The 22,362-nt window shown below is 45.2% G+C and overlaps 1 protein-coding gene across 1 annotated transcript; it reads right to left on the bottom strand.

Moving 5' to 3' along the window:
* Nucleotides 1–1,278: 1,278 nt before the first annotated feature.
* Nucleotides 1,279–11,546, bottom strand: LOC139566996 (zinc finger protein ZFP2-like). Its single transcript, XM_071388408.1, has 2 exons — nt 10,942–11,546; nt 1,279–4,020 (listed from the first exon to the last, which is right to left on the bottom strand). The coding sequence occupies exons 1-2, from the start codon at nt 11,249–11,251 to the stop codon at nt 2,723–2,725; spliced, it is 1,608 nt and encodes a 535-aa protein (XP_071244509.1). The 5' UTR covers nt 11,252–11,546; the 3' UTR covers nt 1,279–2,722.
* Between the last annotated feature and the right edge of the window lie 10,816 nt (nt 11,547–22,362).

The raw sequence follows: 22,362 nt of genomic DNA, 5'->3' as shown, positions 1-22,362 counted from the left end.
GAGGTATTTGCTCTTATTCCTTCCCTTTCTCTAATGTATTTTGTATTAAAATGATCAAGTGTAGTAAGATCATTGCTTTACTTTACTGGGACTGGAGACCACAGCAGCGATTCTGCTCTTGCCTTACCTCTTCAATGAGGACCCGAGTGGCCTCTATGTCCGTGACAAGGTATGCCTATGCACCAATCATCTGGACTTTCCATAGCTACGAAGCAGCTCTCCAAACATACTCCCAGCAGAACAAAAAATAAACTTTTGTTTCCCGGACAATGACCATGGGATCCCCAACTGTTCTCTAACCTCCCAGAGACCACGGCAAAATCAAGCCTCCCAGGAACTATAGCCTCCCAGGAACTTCCGCTGCTTTCTAAAATATAATCTCGCTTATTTTCCAAATTTCAATCATCTGATTAAGCATATTTCTATATGTTACTATCCAAACGTCAGATTAAGACTAATTTCCATATTCACATAACTCTCATATCACAGTCACACAATGCTATTCTCAAACATACCTAGTCAATTAGTTGTTTTCAACAATATTTTAATCTGCAGGAATATTTTCACATTTCTATGTCATGGTTAGTTCATAGGATAATGCAACTCTTACATTTACATCTTTCAATACTTCTAAAATTGGGTCCAGGTTTAAAACAATTACAGGCGCACCTTACTATCTTATACTATATCATAAATGGTCTTAACTAGTAAACACAGATTCTAGTTTTCATCCAGTTCACACAGATAGCTGACTCAGCCTCAGAGCCTCCTGACTGGGCCCTGTTTACACCTCCACACAGGAATACACACTCAGAGCCTCCTGACTGGGCCCTGTTTACACCTCCACACAGGAATACACACTCAGAGCCTCCTGACTGGGCCCTGTTTACACCTCCACACAGGAATACACACTCAGAGCCTCCTGACTGGGCCCTGTTTACACCTCCACACAGGAATACACACTCAGAGCCTACGAGGCTTAACTCCACTTTGCGAGTTTCCTCTTAATTAAAAAAAAAACTACTTTCGAGATGTGGTGTCCACTCTGCTCCGTTCCCAAAGTGTGGTCTCTGAGATCCCAAGTTTGAGCGATCCCTTGTGCACCATTTACCCAGGTCGTCAGGAGCCAGGTCATTTACCCAGGTCGTCAGGAGCCAGGTCATTTACCCAGGTCGTCAGGAGCGGTCAACAAGTGAAGATTCACATCCCCATCGCCAAATGTGGTGGTTAACTTCTTTAATATCAAATGAGGAGAGAAACTTATCACACAAGTCAGAGTTATTCTTAAACTAAATCTTTATTCACTTATTAATAAGGGAGCAGGTCAATACAACACACACACATAAAGTCAATCAATTAAGTGCTCTACGATAAAGACAGCTGGTCGGCAAATCACCCCCAGATGATTCGTTGAGAGCCCCGAGACAAAAGTACAAAGGTCTTTTATAGCCAAGATACTCTCCTTTCAACCTACATGACGAACAATAGATGTATAGAACAGCAGATGTATAGAACGGGTCACAAGATTAAGATTTGTATGAAAGATACCTATAATTCTCAGCAGACAGTATCTGCTGTAAAAACAGTACTCTGTGTAGAGACCAGGGTCTGGCCCTGGGGTCATCTCTCCCTGGTACCATATAGAACAGAAACATTAACTCATGCTCTGGAATGCGGTCTCTTTAGGTTTTATCCACCAAAAGACATTGTAAATCTCCTGTCAGTGTTATCTCCCAGAGGCCCATCCTCAGTAGAACACACAGACACAATAGTTCTAAGAACCCTCTATTATGTTGCATAAAACAACCATTTGATGCAATAAAAGTATTATAACATAATCTTGCAGTTTTGCTCTCAGTGTCCACTGAAAGTTGACAAGTAACAACAACTGGGACATAAAAGTCACCCACCATAAGCACCCACTAAATCTGCCCAAGAAGAGGCAAACAAAAGAAAAACCCACAACAAACTTAAAGACAGGAAGCAAACCAAAACGGTAGCGCAACTAAAGGTGTTGACTCACCACATCTATCAAGACAACTGGAGCACTGGGCCAGACACTCTTAAATAGAACCTGGACCAGCTCAGGTGAACCACCTTCCCACTAACGAGATGGACAAGCCAGCACAGGTGTAACACTAACGAGGTGACACCAATCAGTGCGTCCTATGTGCTAACGAGCTATACGTGCTAAATGTAAGATGTATATACGTGCTAAATGTAAGATGTAAGATTGTTAATACAATTGATTATAGACCAATTTATTATACTGCGTCCATGTGTTTAGGCTGCAAGTATGTTGAAATTAAGTAATTGAAAAAACAACCCGAATACTACAACCGAACATATATTGGAAGTCGGGCAAAGTCTTATTTTCAACGTCTTTTCAATGACATTTGCTAAACTGGAATAGCGCAATGTCAAAACACAGTTTTAACGTGTCCAAATCAATAACCAATATGCAGAAACAGTTTGGGATATACTGAATTCAAGTGGGTCACCAACGTGGTAAGTGTAACACAATTTTTTTTGTCACTTTTTGTTAAATAAATAGTACTCTTTCAATTCAGGGCCTAGATTTTTCCTGCTGAGGCTAATATCAACTGAACAGGGGACAAACGTTTAGGGTTCTACATTCTGACATTCATTCAAATACTGCTACTACAATGTTAAAACATTCTACATTGTGACATTATTTCATTGATATCATGAAACAACTCCTTCATGTATGTATTTTCTGATGTTTAATCAGAGATCTTTTATCAGAGTATCTCTTCCCACATTGATCACAACTATGAGGTTTCTCTCCTGTGTGTGTTCTCTGGTGAATAGTTAGATAGCAAGATGTAGAAAAACTCTTCCCACACTGATCACAGCTATAAGGTTTCTCTCCTGTGTGTGTCCGCTGGTGTACTATCAGGCTGCTTGGGTGACAAAAACTCTTCCCACATTGATCACAGCCAAAAGATTTCTCTACCATGTGTGTTCTCTGGTGTTTAGTTAGACAGCTAGATGTAGTAAAACTCTTCCCACATTGATTACAGCTATAAGGTTTCTCTCCCGTGTGTATTCTCTGGTGTGATTTCAGGGTTTGTAGCCCAATAAAACTCTTCCCACAGTGATCACAGCCATAAGGTTTCTCTCCTGTGTGTATTCTCTGGTGTATAGTTAGACAGCTAGATGTAGTAAAACTCTTCCCACATTGATCACAGCTATAAGGTTTCTCTCCTGTGTGTGTTCTCTGGTGTACTACCAGGTTGCTTAGCTGAGTAAAACTCTTACCACATTGATCACAGCCATAAGGTTTCTCTCCAGTGTGTGTTCTCTGGTGTATAGTTAGACAGCTAGATGTAGTAAAACCCTTCTCACATTGATCACAGCTAAAAGGTTTCTCTCCTGTGTGTCCGCGCTGGTGTACTATCAGGATGCTTAGCTGAGTAAAACTCTTCCCACATTGATAACAGCCAAAAGGTTTCTCTCCAGAGTGTATTCTCTGGTGTGATTTCAGGGTTTGTAGCAGAATAAATCTCTTCCCACATTGATCACAGCCGTAAGGTTTCTCTCCTGTGTGTGTTCTCTGGTGTATAGTTAGATAGCTAGATGTATTAAAACTCTTCCCACATTGATCACAGCTATATGGTTTCTCTCCTGTGTGTGTTCTCTGGTGTATAGTTAGATTGCTAGATGTAGTAAAACTCTTCCCACATTGAACACAGCTATAAGGTTTCTCTCCTGTGTGTGTTCTCTGGTGTGATTTCAGGGTTTGTAGCAGAGTAAAACTCTTCCCACATTGATCACAGCCGTAAGATTTCTCTCCTGTGTGAATTCTTTGATGTATTTTAAGTTTTACTGAAGAGTTGAATCTTTTCCCACAGTCAGAGCAGCAGTGAGATTTCTTCCCTGTGGGTCTCTGCTGGTGTTTCTTGAGGTGTTCTGATCTGGAGAGACTTTTCTCTGCCTCATCAGCATCATGATGTTGTTGAGGCTCCCCAGAGGATCCACGATAGTCCAGTCTCTCTCCTGTGTGAACAACAAAGTCAGACAGATGGTTGAAGTCCCACAACAGCAGAAATCCACTGTATATTTGAGGTAAAGGGTGATGCCCAGAGCGTACCCATGAAGGTGTACAACAATTGACGTCTGTTGTATTTAACAATTAAGACAGTCAAGATAGCAACAATAGCCAGATTTAGTCTTGTTTTCACATTAGTAGTAACATCGATGATTGTAGGCTAGAAATAAGTTATTCAAGTTGTTGAAATCCTAAGCAGTGTGCCAGATGACTTTTGGTCTCCAATATAGGCCCCTTTCTGTGTTTGCTAAAATTGCGGCACGAGGGCATAGCACACACAATTTGGTTGCAGAAACTCCTCCCTGCTAATGAGGAAACCGCTAGTTATGTATGTAGTATATCTGCCTGGAGCAAAAATAGTGAGCTTAGATTTTCACAATGTATTCTGAACATTACAGTGCAAGATCAGGAGTGCTACTCAAGGAAACTCACATTAAGCTCTGTGTCTATTCACTAATTCACCACCGTGGGGGAAAACTCAGGGGAGTTCTCATAGACAGCAATAATATCCACCATTTCCAGGTTGCTTATAAGTGCATTTCACATTAAATATGGATTATAATTGTAGGGCTTGAATCACCTGCTTCAACTGATTTATACTTAAACACTTCAACCAGTAAAATGCTCTTTGGCTAGCTTTGCCATCAGCCTGACAATGTGGGTTTGTACACTAAGTGTTCAACAAATTGGCACATAACTTCACCAAACAACAACATAGACCTACTGTAGGACCCATAACTTCGCCTTAGCAATCTCACTAGGATAAAGACCTCCATTCCTGCCATTATTGAAAGAGATCGTGATACCTCACATCTCAAAATAGGGCTACTTAATGTTAGATCCCTCACTTCAAAGGCAGTTATAGTCAATGAACTAATCACTGATCATAATCTTGATGTGATTGGCCTGACTGAAACATGGCTTAAGCCTGATGAATTTACTGTGTTAAATGAGGCCTCACCTCCTGGTTACACTAGTGACCATATCCCCCGTGCATCCCGCAAAGGCGGAGGTGTTGCTAACATTTACTATAGCAAATTTCAATTTACCCCCCCCCCCAAAAAAATGCAGTTTTCGTCTTTTGAGCTTCTAGTCATGAAATCCATGTAGCCTACTCAATCACTTTTTATAGCTACTGTTTACAGGCCTCCTGTGCCATATACAGCGTTCCTCACTGAGTTCCCTGAATTCCTATCGGACCTTGTAGTCATAGCAGATAATATTAAAAAAACTAAAAACATTTGTCATAAGAAACTAGCTCCCTGGTATACAGAAAATACCCGAGCTCTGAAGCAAGCTTCCAGAAAATTGGAACGGAAATGGCGCCACACCAAACTGGAAGTCTTCCGACTAGCTTGGAAAGACAGTACCGTGCAGTATCGAAAAGCCCTCACTGCTGCTCGATCATTCTATTTTTCCAACTTAATTGAGGAAAATAAGAACAATCCAAAATGTTTTTTTTCTTTCTTTCTTAAATTTTACCCCCTTTCCTCCCCAATTTTCGTGGTATCTAATCGCTAGTAATTACTATCTTGTCTCATCGCTACAACTCCCGTACGGGCTCGGGAGAGACAAAGGTCGAAAGCCATGCGTCCTCCGAAGCACAACCCAACCAAGCCGCACTGCTTCTTAACACAGCGCGCCTCCAACCCGGAAGCCAGCCGCACCAATGTGTCGGAGGAAACACAGTGCACCTGGCCCCCTTGGCTAGCGCGCACTGCGCCCGGCCCGCCACAGGAGTCGCTGCAGGGCGATGAGACAAGGATATCCCTACCGGCCAACCCGGACGACGCTAGGCCAATTGTGCATTGCCCCACGGACCTCCCGGTCGCGGCCGGCTGCGACAGAGCCTGGACGCGAACCCAGAGACTCTGGTGGCGCAGCTAGCGCTGCGATGCAGTGCCCTAGACCACCCGGGAGGCCCCAAAATGTATTTTTGATACTGTCGCAAAGCTAACTAAAAAGCAGCATTCCCCAAGTGAGGATGGCTTTCACTTCAGCAGTAATAAATTCATGAACTTCTTTGAGGAAAAGATCATGATCATTAGAAAGCAAATTACGGACTCCTCTTTGAATTTGCGTATTCCTCCAAAGCTCAGCTATCCTGAGTCTGCACAACTCTGCCAGGACCTAGGATCAAGAGAGACACTTAAGTGTTTTAGTACTATATCTCTTGACACAATGATGAAAATAATCATGGCCTCTAAACCTTCAAGCTGCATACTGGACCCTATTCCAACTAAACTACTTAAAGAGCTGCTTCATGTGCTTGGCCCTCCTATGTTGAACATAATAAACGGCTCTCTATCCACCGGATGTGTACCAAACTCACTAAAAGTGGCAGTAATAAAGCCTCTCTTGAAAGAGCCAAACCTTGACCCAGAAAATATAAAAAACTATCGGCCTATATCGAATCTTCAATTCCTCTCAATTGTTTTTGAAAAAGCTGTTGCGCAGCAACTCACTGCCTTCCTGAAGACAAACAATGTATACGAAATGCTTCAGTCTGGTTTTAGACCCCAACATAGCACTGAGACTGCACTTGTGAAGGTGGTAAATTACCTTTTAATGGCGTCAGACCGAGGCTCTGCATCTGTCCTCGTGCTACTAGACCTTAGTGCTGCCTTTGATACCATCGATCACCACATTCTTTTGGAGAGATTGGAAACCCAAATTGGTCTACACGGACAAGTTCTGGCCTGGTTTAGATCTTATCTGTCGGAAAGATATCAATTTGTCTCTGTGAATAGTTTGTCCTCTGACAAATCAACTGTAAACTTCGGTGTTCCTCAAGGTTCCGTTTTAGGACCACTATTGTTTTCACTATATACACTGCTCAAAAAAATAAAGGCGGAGGTAGCGGTCCTGCTGCTGGGTTGTTGCCCTCCTACGGCCTCCTCCACATCTCCTGACGTACTGGCCTGTCTCCTGGTAGCGCCTCCATGCTCTGGACACTACGCTGACAGACACAGCAAACCTTGCCACAGCTCGCATTGATGTGCCATCCTGGATGAGGTGCACTACCTGAGCCACTTGTGTGGGTTGTAGACTCCGTCTCATGCTACCACTAAAGTGAAAGCACCGCCAGCATTCAAAAGTGACCAAAACATCAGCCAGGAAGCATAGGAACTGAGAAGTGGTCTGTGGTCACCACCTGCAGAACCACTCCTTTATTGGGGGTGTCTTGCTAATTGCCTATAATTTCCACCTTTTGTCTATTCCATTTGCACAACAGCATGTGAAATTTATTGTCAATCAGTGTTGCTTCCTAAGTGGACAGTTTGATTTCACAGAAGTGTGATTGACTTGGAGTTACATTGTGTTGTTTAAGTGTTCCCTTTATTTTTTTGAGCAGTGTATTTTACCTCTTGGGGATGTCATTCGAAAACATAATGTTAACTTTCACTGCTATGCGGATGACACACAGTTGTACATTTCAATGAAACATGGTTAAGCCCCAAAATTGCCCTTGCTAGAAGCCTGTGTTTCAGACATAAGGAAGTGGATGGCTGAAAACTTTCTACTTTTAAACTCGGACAAAACAGAGATGCTTGTTCTAGGTCCCAAGAAACAAAGAGATCTTCTGTTGAATCTGACAATTAATCTTGATGGTTGTAAAGTCGTCTCAAATAAAACTGTGAAGGACCTCGGCGTTACTCTGGACCCTGATCTCTCTTTTGACGAACATATCAAGATTGTTTCAAGGACAGCTTTTTTCCATCTACGTAACATTGCAAAAATCTGAAATTTTCTGTCCAAAAATGATGCAGAAAAATTCATCCATGCTTTTGTTACTTCTAGGTTAGACTACTGCAATGCTCTACTTTCCGGCTACCCGGATAAAGCACTAAATAAACTTCAGTTAGTGCTAAATACGGCTGCTAGAATCATGACTAGAACCCCAAAATTGTATCATATTAATCCAGTGCTAGCCTCCCTACACTGGCTTCCTGTTAAGGCAAGGGCTGATTTCAAGGTTTTACTGTAACCTACAAAGCGTTACATGGGCTTGCTCCTACCCATCTTTCCGAGTTGGTCCTGTCGTACATACCTACACGTACGCTACGGTCACAAGACGCAGGCCTCCTAATTGTCCCTAGAATTTCTAAGCAAACAACCGGAGGCAGGGCTTTCTCCTATAGATCTCAATTTTTATGGAATGGTCTGCCTACCCATGCCTACCCATTTACTGAAGACTCATCTCTTCAGTGGGTCATATGATTGAGTGTAGTCTGGCCCAGGAGTGTGAAGGTGAACGGAAAGGCTCTGGAGCAACAAACCGCCCTTTCTGTCTCTGCCTGGCCGGTTCCCCTCTCTCCACTGCGATTCTCTGCCTCTAACCCTATGACAGGGGCTGAGTCACTGGCTTACTGGTGCTCTTTCATGCTGTCCCTAGGAGGGGTGCGTCACTTGAGTGGGTTGAGTCACTGACGTGATCTTCCTGTCTGGGTTGGCGCCCCTCCTTGGTTTGTGCCGTGGCGGAGATCTTTGTGGGCTATACTCGGCCTTGTCTCAGGATGGTAAGTTGGTGGTTGAAGATATCCCTCTAGTGGTGTGGGGGCTGTGCTTTGGCAAAGTGGGTGGGGTTATATCCTTCCTGTTTGGCCCTGTCCGGGGGTATCATCGGATGGGGCCACAGTGTCTCCTGACCCCTCCTGTCTCAGCCTCCAGTATGCTGCAGTAGTTTATGTGTCGGGGGGCTAGGGTCAGTTTGTTATATCTGGAGTACTTCTCCTGTCTTATCCGGTGTCCTGTGTGAATTTAAGTATGCTCTCTCTAATTCTCTCTTTCTTTCTCTCTCTCGGAGGACCTGAGCCCTAGGACCATGCGTCAGGACTACCTGGCACGATGACTCCTTGCTGTCCCCAGTCCACCTGGCCGTGCTGCTGCTCCAGTTTCAACTGTTTTGCCTGCGGCTATGGAACCCTGACCTGTTCACAGGATGTGCTACCTGTCCCAGACCTGCTGTTTTCAACTCTCCAAAGACTGCAGGAGCGGTAGAGATACTCTTAATGATCAGCTATGAAAAGCCAACTGACATTTACTCCTGAGGTGCTGACTTGCTGCACCCTCGACGACTACTGTGATTATTATTATTTGACCATGCTGGTCATTTATGAACATTTGAACATCTTGGCCATGTTCTGTTATAATCTCCACCCAGCACAGCCAGAAGAGGACTGGCCACCCCTCATAGCCTGGTTCCTCTCTAGGTTTCTTCCTAGGTTTTGGCCTTTCTAGGGAGTTTTTCCTAGCCACCGTGCTTCTACACCTGCATTGCTTGCTGTTTGGGGTTTTAGACAGGGTTGGTCTGTACAGCACTTTGAGATATCAGCTGATGTACGAAGGGCTATATAAATAATTTTTAGATTTTATTTGATTCACCTAACAACAACATAGACCTAGGACTATAAACAATTTAATATTTCAGGTGAAACATGGAAACTAAAATTAATTTGTCATAACATTTCATAACCAGATAATTTAGTGAATAATCCCACTAGGCTACTCTGTAATGGGTTTTTATTCTAAATGTCCTGAATAAAGGAAAATAGCTCTGTGTGTTGTACAATAGCCTATGTAACGGATGTGAAATGGCTAGCTAGTTAGCGGTGGTGCGCGCTAATAGCCTTTCAATCGGTGACGTCACTTGCTCTGAGACCTTGAAGTAGTGGTTCCCCTTGTTCTACAAGGGCCACGGCTTTTGTGGAGCGATGGGTAACGATGCTTCGTGGGTGACTGTTGTTGATGTGTGCAGAGGGTCCCTGGTTCGCGCGCCGGGTAGGGGCGAGGGGTCGGACTAAAGTTATACTGTTACACCTATCCATCAAGGAACAGTTCTCTACACATTATGAGCTAAGTATCTCTGTCTCCAAACAGACTAACGAGACCCTACTATAAATCAAGCAGACAACAACATTATAAACATCAATTTGTTAGGGATGTTGGATTCAATGTGGAGCACGGCATAACTGTCTTTATCAGAGTAATGAATGAAGAAGCAATTTGATTGTTGCTGCATGTTGTGATGTTTGTCATTTGAAAATTATTTCCTGGATCAGCTGATGATAGTTGAACATGTGACTGTAACTAAACAGCTACAGTATTAAGAATTATGTGTAATTATTGAAGAACCGTGTTAATGACAGTATCCATTTGGGTGTTGTCAATAAAGGTGACTAGGTTAGAACCATTGGATTTGGCAAACTCTGAAATTATTTAGGATTTCTGTGCCCATAAACTGTTTTCCCAGCGTAATATAAGGAGACACTAAATGTTACGTAGGTAGAGTGCATTTCAGAAATCTGAATACAAAAAACTGTACGAACAGGACAATAACCTAAACCACAAGGCCAAATCTACACTGGATGAGCTTACCAAGATGACATTGAATGTTCCCAAGTGGCCTAGTTACAGTTTGGACTTAAAACGTCTTGAAAGTCTATGGCAAGACTTGAAAATGGCTTTCTAGCAATGATCAACAACCAACTTGACAGAACAGGAACGATTTAAAAAAGAATAATGAATATTCACATGAAGATCTGTCGCCTATTGGATGACATCACGACCTCCCATCAAGCCAACTCCTTGAAGGCCTTACTATGACATCACTCACTCCTTCAAGTTTGTAGTTGTCTAAAAAAACACTATTTTGCTCAAAACATTTATTTGTTTCCCTTTAGTGTGTTTATACTTTACTGTATTTATATATCACTTTTCAACAGGAAAAGTGTTTTAAAAAATCACTGGAGGACGTCATGAACAATTCCTACAGTACAAAAACATATTCAAGTGTAGAATGCCCTTTTAAAAATCACACATTAGTTCAACAACTGCAGAGTTTGTGTCCCTGTTAAGATAGTACTCACTGTATTTACTGGTGTTAATCAGTTCTCCAGTCTTCTCTTCTTCCTCTAACGTGACAGTAATCTCCCCCTCTTCATCATCCACTCCAAAAACGGCATCTTCCTCCTTTTCTTTCACAGTAACACCTTCCTCCTCTTTCACTCTGAATGCGTCTTTCTCTTCTTTCACGGTAACAGCCTTAACCTCTACTTGTTTTTGTATTGTGACATCCTCCTCATCCTCTTTCACGACAACGTTCAGCCACAGACCATCTTTCTCCGTCCAGCAGATTTCCTCTTCTTTAACAAGAGGAGAGTAGCTTAGTGAGCTCATGGTCGGGGATAATAGCTAGTTAGCATTAGCGACTAGACTAGTGCTAACTTAACCAGCCAGGTAGTTGACTTACAACGTAAATATTACATCAAATGGGGTAGCTAGTTGTTTCCACATAAGTATGTTTAAATCATAGTGGCAATTAAACCACGAAATTGTCTAAATAACTTGAATGTTCCGACTTTGTTGGCTAGCGAGCTACCAAGATGGCTGCAGTTGTTGAAGAAGCGTTACGTCCACTAGATCATACGACACACTACAAACATCGCCTGGAAGACACATATCGCCGTCTGCTGTCTGGAGGGAGTAAACGCAGTTGAAGAGGGAACACTTTTTATCTTCTTCATTGAATTATAATATTATAAAGCAGTTTAGGGAAACGTTTTTTTCCTCTCTATTAAATAAGACTATTATATCAACACGTACAAAGAGCAGCAAGTAGTTTGATTAGTTCAGATTTTTTATGAGATTTTAAAACAAAGTCTACATCTACTCCACATCTGTATTTCTGATTCAGTCAAATAACTAGATATCAAAATAAGAACCTAGTTATTGATACCCTTGATAAAGATGAGCAAAAATGTATGTATAAAATAAATAAATAAACTTTGCCCACTACCAGGATATTTTATCCCAAAACCTGGTTACCTCTGATAGGAGGCTGAAACTTGGCCATAAGTGGATCTTCCAGCAAGACACATCAACATCCACGAATAAATTGTTATTTGCCCACAAAATCAACATTTTCAATGGACATCTCAGTCTTCGGTGTGAACTCCATTGAAAACCTGTGGTTTGAAATGAACAGGGCAGTCCACAAGCGCAGACAAAATAAATCAAGGACCTGGAGAGATTCTGTATGGAGGAATGGTCTAAGATCCCACCCAATGTGTTCTCTAATCTCATAAAACATTTCAGTGTCGTTAACCTCCCAAGGGGAGGGTGCTGGAGTATTGAAAACATGGGTAGCAATAATTCAGACACCTTCCTTTTGAGAATTACATGTTAAACTAAATCTCTTTCTCTGAGCAATTGTATCAGTATACAATAATCTAATTCCCCCTTATTTTTTTACATACAAGTATTTGAAATCTTTATTTTATAGAGTTGATTTTGCTCATCTTTATCAAGGGTGTCAACAATTTGTCCCCCACTACCTCCATACTGCTGCTACATTGTGTAACAATACATCATGTAGATGTATATAATGAACAGACTAGGTCTATACTGCTCCTACATGGTGTAACAATACATCATGTAGATGTATATAATGAACAGACTAGGTCTATACTGCTCCTACATGGTGTAACAATACATCATGTAGATGTATATAATGAACAGACTAGGTCTATACTGCTCCTACACGTAGATGTATATAATGAACAGACTAGGTCTATACTGCTCCTACATGGTGTAACAATACATCATGTAGATGTATATAATGAACAGACTAGGTCTATACTGCTCCTACATGGTGTAACAATACATCATGTAGATGTATATAATGAACAGACTAGGTCTATACTGCTCCTACACGTAGATGTATATAATGAACAGACTAGGTCTATACTGCTCCTACATGGTGTAACAATACATCATGTAGATGTATATAATGAACAGACTAGGTCTATACTGCTCCTACATGTAGATGTATATAATGAACAGACTAGGTCTATACTGCTCCTACACGGTGTAACAATACATCATGTAGTTGTATATAATGAACAGACTAGGTCTATACTGTTCCTACACGGTGTAACAATACATCATGTAGTTGTATATAATGAACAGACTAGGTCTATACTGCTCCTACACGGTGTAACAATACATCATGTAGATGTATACTACTGTTCAAAAGTTTGGGGTCACTTAGAAATGTCCTTGTTTTTGAAAGAAAAGCAAATTTTTTTGTAAACAGTCTGCTGGTTTTCTTGTTCTTTAATAAAGCTTTTGTAAACAGTGTTTTTGAATGCAGCAATTCAACCATGAAGGCCTGATTCACGTAGTCTCTGAACAGTTGATGTTGAGATGTGTCTGTTACTTGAACTCTGTGAAGCATTTATTTGGCTGCAATCTGAGGTGCAGTTAACTCCAATGAACGTATCTTCTGCAGCAGAGGTCTACACATCTGTAACCACGCAGAAACAGACTAAGACAGTGTTCTATGGGAGAACATTGCACACCGTTTAGCTTTGTCTTCTCCTTTTTGTTGATTTCAGCGATCCTAAGGTCCACAGCATCTTGGAGAGAGCTGTGAGGAGCATTCTGGGCGAGCAGTCCAATGAGCCCCTTAGCAACCTGCTCAGCCCATCTCAGGTGGTGGTAGAGGTGGTGCCCAGGCTCCTCCTGGCCCTGTGGCTTCAGCCAGAGGAAGGCCATTCAGAGCACCCAATCCTTATAAGCGGGATGGCCGTGGGCATGGTGGCGGCCGTGGTGGAGAAGCTCTCCTGCATGTTAAAGAACCCTTCCCCTCACATCCCTTTCTCCCGGGCTGCTGCTTTAGACTCTGTGCGGTCGATCCTCGGGAGAATAAGTCAGTCCTTCTCCACGGATGACCTCCAGAGCCCTTTTTATACGAGCTCTGTTTGTGCCTTTGTGGCGGACGAGGTGCAGAGCTGCTTCCAGCCCCCTGCAGCCACCCTACCAGTCCCCCCTGTCCTCGCGGTGGCCGTTTCCACCACACTACCAGCTGACATCCAAGCAGGTGAGTAGCAATGATAGAGAGCACTCTGACAGATGCCTGTTGTGATGACATCTTGGTGCCTTGTAGTAATAGAGCTCATCAGGATTGTTGTTGTCACCCATAACACAGAGGCAGACCAGGCTTCTTCCCACCTGGAGGTTGTGGACATCACCACTTACAGAGGCAGACCAGGCTTCTTCCCACCTGGAGGTTAAAGACATCACCCCTAACACAGTGGCAGACCCGGCATCTTCCCACCTGGAGGTTGTGGACATCACCATTTACACAGAGGCAGAGCCCATCGCTTCCCTCTTGGAGGTTGTGGACGTCACACCTGAAGAAAGGACTCTCACGATGGCCGTCTTCGCCACTCTGCCAGCTGACATCCAAGCAGGTGAGTAACACTTAGAGAGCACTCTGACAGGTGCCGTTTGTCATGACATCTTAGCAGAACCTTTCAACTGGCCAGTGTTTAGAACCTACGGTTTGCATTTGTTTACATTCTGTTCCTCTTTTTTCCCTTTCCAGATGATGTTGCTGTGGTCATCCCGGATGTCACCCCACACGTCACCAAGGACGTGACACTGGATGTTCCATGCAGAGCTAGGAAAGGGGCAGTCTGGCGATTTTTCTGCAGGCTTTGGAGGGCAGTGTGCTGTTGCGCCTGCCACAAGGAAGAGGAGGAACAATAATTATTCATCAGACCTTCAGAAATGGGATTGAACCATAGACCATTAAATTATTTGCATTATGATTGGATTAAATTCTGCTTTTCTTCTGTTTACTACTTAATTTCAGAACTTTTCTATAAACTTTCACTTTGCAAGTGTGGAGTAGGTTGTGTAAATACCCAATTTTAATGCTTTTAATAATTTATTTAGTACATTTAAAAAGAAAAAAACGGAGGTCATCCATCGTTAAGTTGAGGTGCAACAAATTTTTATCATCATAGAAAAGGAGAAAGCGCAACTCTTGCTCACTATTTAAAAAAGCATTGTTTTATTCAGGCAAGGTTAAAAGATTAACGTTTCGGCCTAGTCTATGACGATATGCAAGTTATGTTTGCCCAGTAAAAGGGTGACCCAGACTCACCCTGGTTCTTGGGGGTTGAAGACAGTGAGAAATGATCATTAAGTAAATGGGACTTTTCAATTCTTGAATAAAAATCTTTAATGAACATGAATTTAAATACAATTGACTTGAGGATCAGAGTAGGCAGGCTGACTGGCTAGCCCTGAAGGCTCTCTGCCTCTACCTCTGTGTGGTTCATCTCAACCAAGAGGTTGTGTGGGTTGTCTTTCTCTCTGTGGGTGTGAATCACTATGACCTCTTCCTCTGCCTGCCATTTGGCTGATCAGAAGCCTTCTGCTCTTTCTTGCTCACATGAACAGGAGGAATGGCCTCTGGGGTAACCTCCTCCTCTATCTAACGCCTCTTCCACCTCCTCTTTCTGACTGTGTTCGGCTGAGGTCACTCATTCTCTCTCCCTGGGTGTTGGATAGTCCCTCCTCCTCTGTGTCTTTGTGAGTTTGGAGGGAGTTATCCTGTTCCGGCTCCCTCTAAGGGTGTGCACCGTAACCTCTTTCGGTGTGTTGAGGGGTTCAGTGGTTTTGGAGGGAGTCTGAAGTTCAATCTCTAGCGATGAGTGTGGGGTCTGTCCCATGGTGCTGTCCCCCTCCCTCCTAAGGAGGAGCCACTGAGACATGTGATGAGGCCAAGGAAGATCACTCTGCAAGGACGGGATAGGACACATCACAACACTGCTGCTCATTCATATTCAAATGCACCTCAGAGTACGAACACAAACATGGACGCCAACCGCCCCACACACACAATGAACTTACCTGTACATATCAGAATCATACATTCGACAGCCACCTCTACCCCTAAAGGTATTGATCCGTGACAGTCAATCACAGATTACAAAAAGAAAACCAGCCCCGTCGCGGACCAGGATGTCTTGCTCCCAGACTCAATAAATGTTTTGCTCGCTTTGAGGACAATACAGTGCCACTGTCACGGCCCGCTACCAAAACCTGCGGGCTCTCCTTCACTGCAGCCGAGGTGAGTAAAACATTTAAACGTGTTAACCCTCGCAAGGCTGCAGGCCCAGACGGCATTCCCAGCCGCGTCCTCAGAGCATGTGCAGACCAGCTGGCTGTTGTGTTTACGGACATATTCAATCAATCCTTATCCCAGTCTGCTGTTCCCACATGCTTCAAGAGGGCCACCATTGTTCCTGTTCCCAAGAAAGCTAAGGTAACTGAGCTAAACGACTACCGCCCCGTAGCACTCACTTCCGTCATCATGAAGTGCTTTGAGAGACTAGTCAAGGACCATATCACCTCCACCCTACCTGACACCCTAGACCCACTCCAATTTGCTTACCGACCCAATAGGTCCACAGATGACGCAATCGCAACCACACTGCCCTAACCCATCTGGACAAGAGGAATACCTATGTGAGAATGCTGTTCATCGACTACAGCTCAGCATTTAACACCATAGTGCCCTCCAAACTCGTCATCAAGCTCGAGACCCTGGGTCTCGACCCCGCCCTGTGCAACTGGGTACTGGACTTCCTGACGGGCCGCCCCCAGGTGGTGAGGGTAGGTAACAACATCTCCACCCCGCTGATCCTCAACACTGGGGCCCCACAAGGGTGCGTTCTGAGCCCTCTCCTGTACTCCCTGTTCACCCACGACTGCGTGGCCACCAACTCAATCATCAAGTTTGCGGACGACACTACAGTGGTAGGCTTGATTACCAACAACGACGAGACGGCCTACAGGGAAGAGGTGAGGGCCCTCGGAGTGTGGTGTCAGGAAAATAACCTCACACTCAACATCAACAAAACAAAGGAGATGATTGTGGACTTCAGGAAACAGCAGAGGGAGCATCCCCCTATCCGCATCGACGGGACAGTAGTGGAGAGGGTAGTAAGTTTTAAGTTCCTCGGCGTACACATCACGGACAAACTGAATTGGTCCACCCACACAGACAGCGTTGTGAAGAAGGCGCAGCAGGAGGCTGAAGAAATTCGGCTTGTCACCAAAAGCACTCACAAACTTCTACAGATGCACAATCGAGAGCATCTTGTTGGGCTGTATCACCGCCTGGTACGGCAACTGCTCCGCCCACAGCCGTAAGGCTCTCCAGAGGGTAGTGAGGTCTGCACAACGCATCACTGGGGGCAAACTACCTGCCCTCCAGGACACCTACACCACCCGATGTCACAGGAAGGCCATAAAGATCATCAAGGACAACAACCACCCGAGCCACTGCCTGTTCACCCCGCTATCATCCAGAAGGCGAGGTCAGTACAGGTGCATAAAAGCAGGGGCCGAGAGACTGAAAAACAGCTTCTATCACAAGGCCATCAGACTGTTAAACAGCCACCACTAATATCGAGTGGCTGCTGCCAACATACTGACTCAACTCCAGCTCACTTTAATAATGGAATTGATGGAAATTGATCAAAAATGTATCACTAGCCACTTTAAACAATGCCACTTAATATAATGTATATGTATATACTGTACTCTATATCATCTACTGCATCTTGCCATCTTTATGTAATACATGCATCACTAGCCACTTTAAACTATGCACTTTTATGTTTACATACCCTACATTACTCATCTCATATGTATATACTGTACTCGATACCATCTACTGCATCTCGCCTATGCCGTTCTGTACCATCACTCATTCATATATCTTTATGTACATATTCTTTATCCCTTTGTGTGTATAAGGTAGTAGTTGTGGAATTGTTAGGTTAGATTACTCGTTGGTTATTACTGCATTGTCGGAACTAGAAGCACAAGCATTTCGCTACACTCGCATTAACATCTGCTAACCATGTGTATGTGACAAATAAAAATTGATTTGATTTGACTGCGTCATTGGTCTTCACCGTAACCGAACACCCTCCTCCGGGCGTGTCACCAAAGTGTGCTGCGATGACAATATCTCCAGCGCGAATCTTAGGTGTATCCATGAAAGAGCTAATCTGCTCTTCAGAGACCAAGCCCCACCAGCGCTCACCCAGCCATTCTAAAAATGAAAGCCATGATCTGTTCAATAGTGACCAATTAAGCTTACGTTGCATCTGCTATCTTTGTCTCGCATCTTCCTCAGCACTAACCGTGTCGTCAACCTCGTCGTTGTCGTAAACCTCGTCATTGTCGTAAACCTTGTCGTCGTCCAGACGGTTGTTGTTGGAATTGTATTGGTGACGAGTTTCGGCTTCGTGGTCCCTGGTATCCTCCAAGTCATCACCCGGAGTTTCGTGTTCATGCTCATCGTCCTCTTGCCAGTATCCGGGATCATCCTCACACATTCAATCATTGTATTCACTGGACCTTGTTGCTCGCCAAGCTCTCTCAGAATCGGGCGAGTTGGATGCTGAAGACTTGAATATTTGTGGTGTAACATTGTTCCCACTTGCATCTACTTTGCAGTATCCATAACAAGACTGCATCTGAGGCCTCTTGACGCAAACAACTGTCTCATAATGGTTCCCACGATTCTCCAAATAAATCCCCTTGTTAGACACCTGTAAACCGTTACAACTGTATTCAAGCCAACGGTCGGTGTAGTATGTATATATGCTTACACCCAAACAATCTGTTGCTGCTTGAAACTCCACTTCGGTCGCCCAACTACCTAGAGATCTCATTTTGGATTTGATAATATATTCTGACACTGAACGGTAACCCATTCTCAAAATGCTCCTATATGTACCATCGTTGCTTTCTAGCTGCTTCATCTGCACACACCGCTTCACTGACCGCTCTGAAGAAACAATTTCCGTCTCATTTTATTTTTACATTCTTACAAAGAGCCCCTAACTCACCAGCAGCTGTAAGAATTACAGACTGCTGCTTGCACTGCACCTTCAGCCTCTTGCAAAGAAGTTGCGCAACTGCAGCTTTAACAGGGTTGAGCTGCAGCTCTCTACATGTGTTGCCACTACCAAACTCAACGTCTGAGTCATCGCTACTGTCATTCCCCTTTCTCGTATCATAATACCTGAGTGTATCGAAACACGCTGATGTAACATGTGCCATTATTCACTCTATTCTGCGTTGGAGTGCCTTTGCTACTGTCATTAATATATTGTGTTGGGCCCCTATCGCCAAGGACCCCTGCCTCCTGTACAGAATGTCTCCACATTACCTGAGTTGTGGACTGTGTGCGATTTTAAGACTAACTTACCTAGTTGTGGACAGTTGTTCATTAAGCCATTTTGATACAACTTTGGAAGTATTACTTGGGGTCATTGTCCATTTGGGAGACGCATTTGTGACCAAGCTTTAACTTCCTGACTGATGTCTTCAGATTTTGCTTCAACATATCCACATAATTTTCATATCCACTACCTCATGGTGCCATCTATTTTGTGAAGTGCACCAGTCCCTCCAGCAGCAAAGCACCCCCACAACATGATGCTGCCACACACGTGCTTCACGGTTGGATGGTGTCCTTCACCTTGCAAGCCTCCCCCTTTTTCCTCCAAACATAACGATGGTCATTATGGCCAAACAGTTTTATTTTTGTTTCATCAGACCAGAGTACAATTCTCCAAAAAGTACAATCTTTGTCCATATGTGCAGTTGCAAACTGTATTCTAGATTTTTTATGACGGTTTTGGACCAGTGGCTTCTTCCTTGCTGAGCAGCCTTTCAGGTTATGTCTATATAGGACTCGTTTTACTGTGGATATAGATACTTTTGTACCTGTTTCCTCCAGCATCTTCACAGGGTCCTTTGCTGTTGTTCTGGGATTGATTTGCACTTTTCGCACCAAAGTACGTTCATGTCTAGGAGACAGAAGGCTTCTCCTTCCTGAGCGGTATGACGGCTGCATGGTGCCATGGTGTTTATACATGTAACGGCAGCCTTCCCTCTCTTCACGAGAAGAGAGGGTGTAACAGGGATCGGACCAACACGCAGCGTAGCCAGTGCTCAACATGTTTAATAAAACGATAAACAGTGAACACTTAACACGATACAAAATAACAAAATGTGGCAAAACCGATACAGCCCTATCTGGTGCAGAGAAAACACAAAGACAGGAAACAACCACCCACAAACCCCAACACAAAACAAGCCACCTATATATGATTCCCAATCAGAGACAACACAAAACATCTGCCTCTGATTGAGAACCATATTAGGCCAAACATAGAAACAGACAAACTAGACACACAACATAGAATGCAGACCCAGCTCACGTCCTGACCAACACTAAAACAAGCAAAACACACAAGAACTATGGTCAGAACGTGACAGTACCCCCCTCCTGAGGTGCGGACTCCGAACGCACCCCCTAAAACTCTAGGGGAGGGTCTGGGTGGGCATCTGTCCGCAGTGGCGGCTCCGGCGCTGGACGAGGACACCACTCCACCATTGTCTTTGTCCCCCTCCTTAGCGTCCTTTGAGTGGCGACCCTCGCCACCGACCTTGGCCTAGGAACCCTCACAAAGGGCCCCATCAGACTGAGGAGACAGCTCCGAACCGAGAGGTAGCTTAGGACATAGAGGTAGCTCAGGACAGAGAGGTAGCTCAGGACAGAGAGGTAGCACCGGACGAATGGCAGCTCCGGACTGAATGGCAGCTCCGGACTGAGTGGCAGCTCCGGACTGAGTGGCAGCTCCGGACTGAGTGGCAGCTCCGGACTGAGTGGCAGCTCATGACTGGAGGGCAGCTCATGACTGGAAGGCAGCTCATGACTGGAAGGTAGCTCATGACTGGAAGGCAGCTCATGACTGGAAGGCAGCTCATGACTGGAGGGCAGCTCATGACTGGAGGGCAGCTCATGACTGGAGGGCAGCTCATGACTGGCGGGCAGCTCATGACTGGCGGGCAGCTCATGACTGGAAGGCAGCTCATAACTGGCGGGCAGCTCCTGACTGGCGGGCGGCTCCGGCAGCTCCTGACTGGCGGGCGGCTCCGGCAGCTCCTGACTGGCGGGCGGCTCCGGCAGCTCTTGACTGGCGGGCGGCTCCGGCAGCTCCTGACTGGCTGGCGGCTCAGGCGGCTCCTGACTGGCTGGCGGCTCTGGCGGCTCCTGACTGGCTGGTGGCTCCTGACTGGCTGGCGGCTCCTGACTGGCTGGCGGCTCTGGCGGCTCCTGACTGACGGACGGCTCTAGCGGCTCCTGACTGACGGACGGCTCTGACGGCTCGGGACAGACGGACGGCTCTGACGGCTCGGGACAGACGGACGGCTCTGACGGTTCGGGACAGACGGGCGGCTCTGACGGCTCGGGACAGACGGGCGGCTCAGATGGCGCTGGGCAGGCAGGCAGCTCAGATGGCTCTGGGCAGGCAGGCAGCTCAGATGGCTCTGGGCAGGCAGGCAGCTCAGATGACTCTGGGCAGGCAGGCAGCTTAGATGGCTCTGGGCAGGCAGGCAGCTCAGATGGCTCTGGGCAGGCAGGCAGCTCAGATGGCTCTGGGCAGGCAGGCAGCTCAGATGGCGCTGGGCAGACGGCAGACTCTGGCCGGCTGAGGCGCACAGTAGGCCTGGTGCGTGGTGCCGGAACTGGAGGTACCGGGCTAACCCGCACTGGGCTGTGTTGGCGAACCGGGGACACCATGCGTAAGGCTGGTGCCATGTATGCCGGCCCGATGAGACGCACTGGAGACCAGACGCGTTGAGCCGGCTTCATGGCACCTGGCTCAATGCTCAATCTAGCCCGGCCGATACGTGGAGCTGGAATGTACCGCACCGGGCTAAGCACACATACAGGAGACACCGTGCGCTTTACCGCATAACACGGTGTCTGCCCGTACTCTCGCTCTCCACGGTAAGCTCGGGGAGTTGGCGCAGGTCTCCTACCTGACTTCGCCACACTCCCTTGTAGCCCCCCCCAAGAAATTTTAGGGGCTGACTCTCAGGCTTCCAGCCTCGCTTCCGTGCTGCCTCCTCATACCGCCGCCTCTCGGCTTTAGCTGCCTCCAGCTCTTCACGAGGGCGGCGATATTCTCCCGGTTGTGCCCAGGGTCCTCCGCTGTCCAGAATTTCCTCCCAATTCCTATAGTCCTGTGTTCGCTGCTGCTGCCTTGTATCACGCTGCTTGGTCCTGGTATGGTGGGTAATTCTGTCACGATCGTCGTTAGGTGAAAGAGAGGACCAAGGCGCAGCGTGATATAAATACATCTTCTTTTTAATAGAAGAAGAAACGTACACTAATACAAACTAGACAAAACAACAAACGACCGTGAAGCTATCAAACGAAAGTGCAGACACAAGCAACTAACGTCAAGACATAGACAATTACCCACAACCTACCTAATGCCTATGGCTGCCTAAATATGGCTCTCAATCAGAGACAACGATAGACATTTGTCTCTAATTGAGAACCAATCTAGGCAACCATAGACTTACATAAACACCTACACTGAACACAACCCCAT

This window comes from Salvelinus alpinus, unplaced genomic scaffold (genome assembly GCF_045679555.1).
Source record: "Salvelinus alpinus unplaced genomic scaffold, SLU_Salpinus.1 scaffold_40, whole genome shotgun sequence".
Classification (NCBI taxonomy): Eukaryota; Metazoa; Chordata; class Actinopteri; order Salmoniformes; family Salmonidae; genus Salvelinus; species Salvelinus alpinus.
The sequence above is the reverse complement of the archived record's forward strand: the minus strand, read 5'-3'. Positions and strand labels throughout refer to the sequence as shown.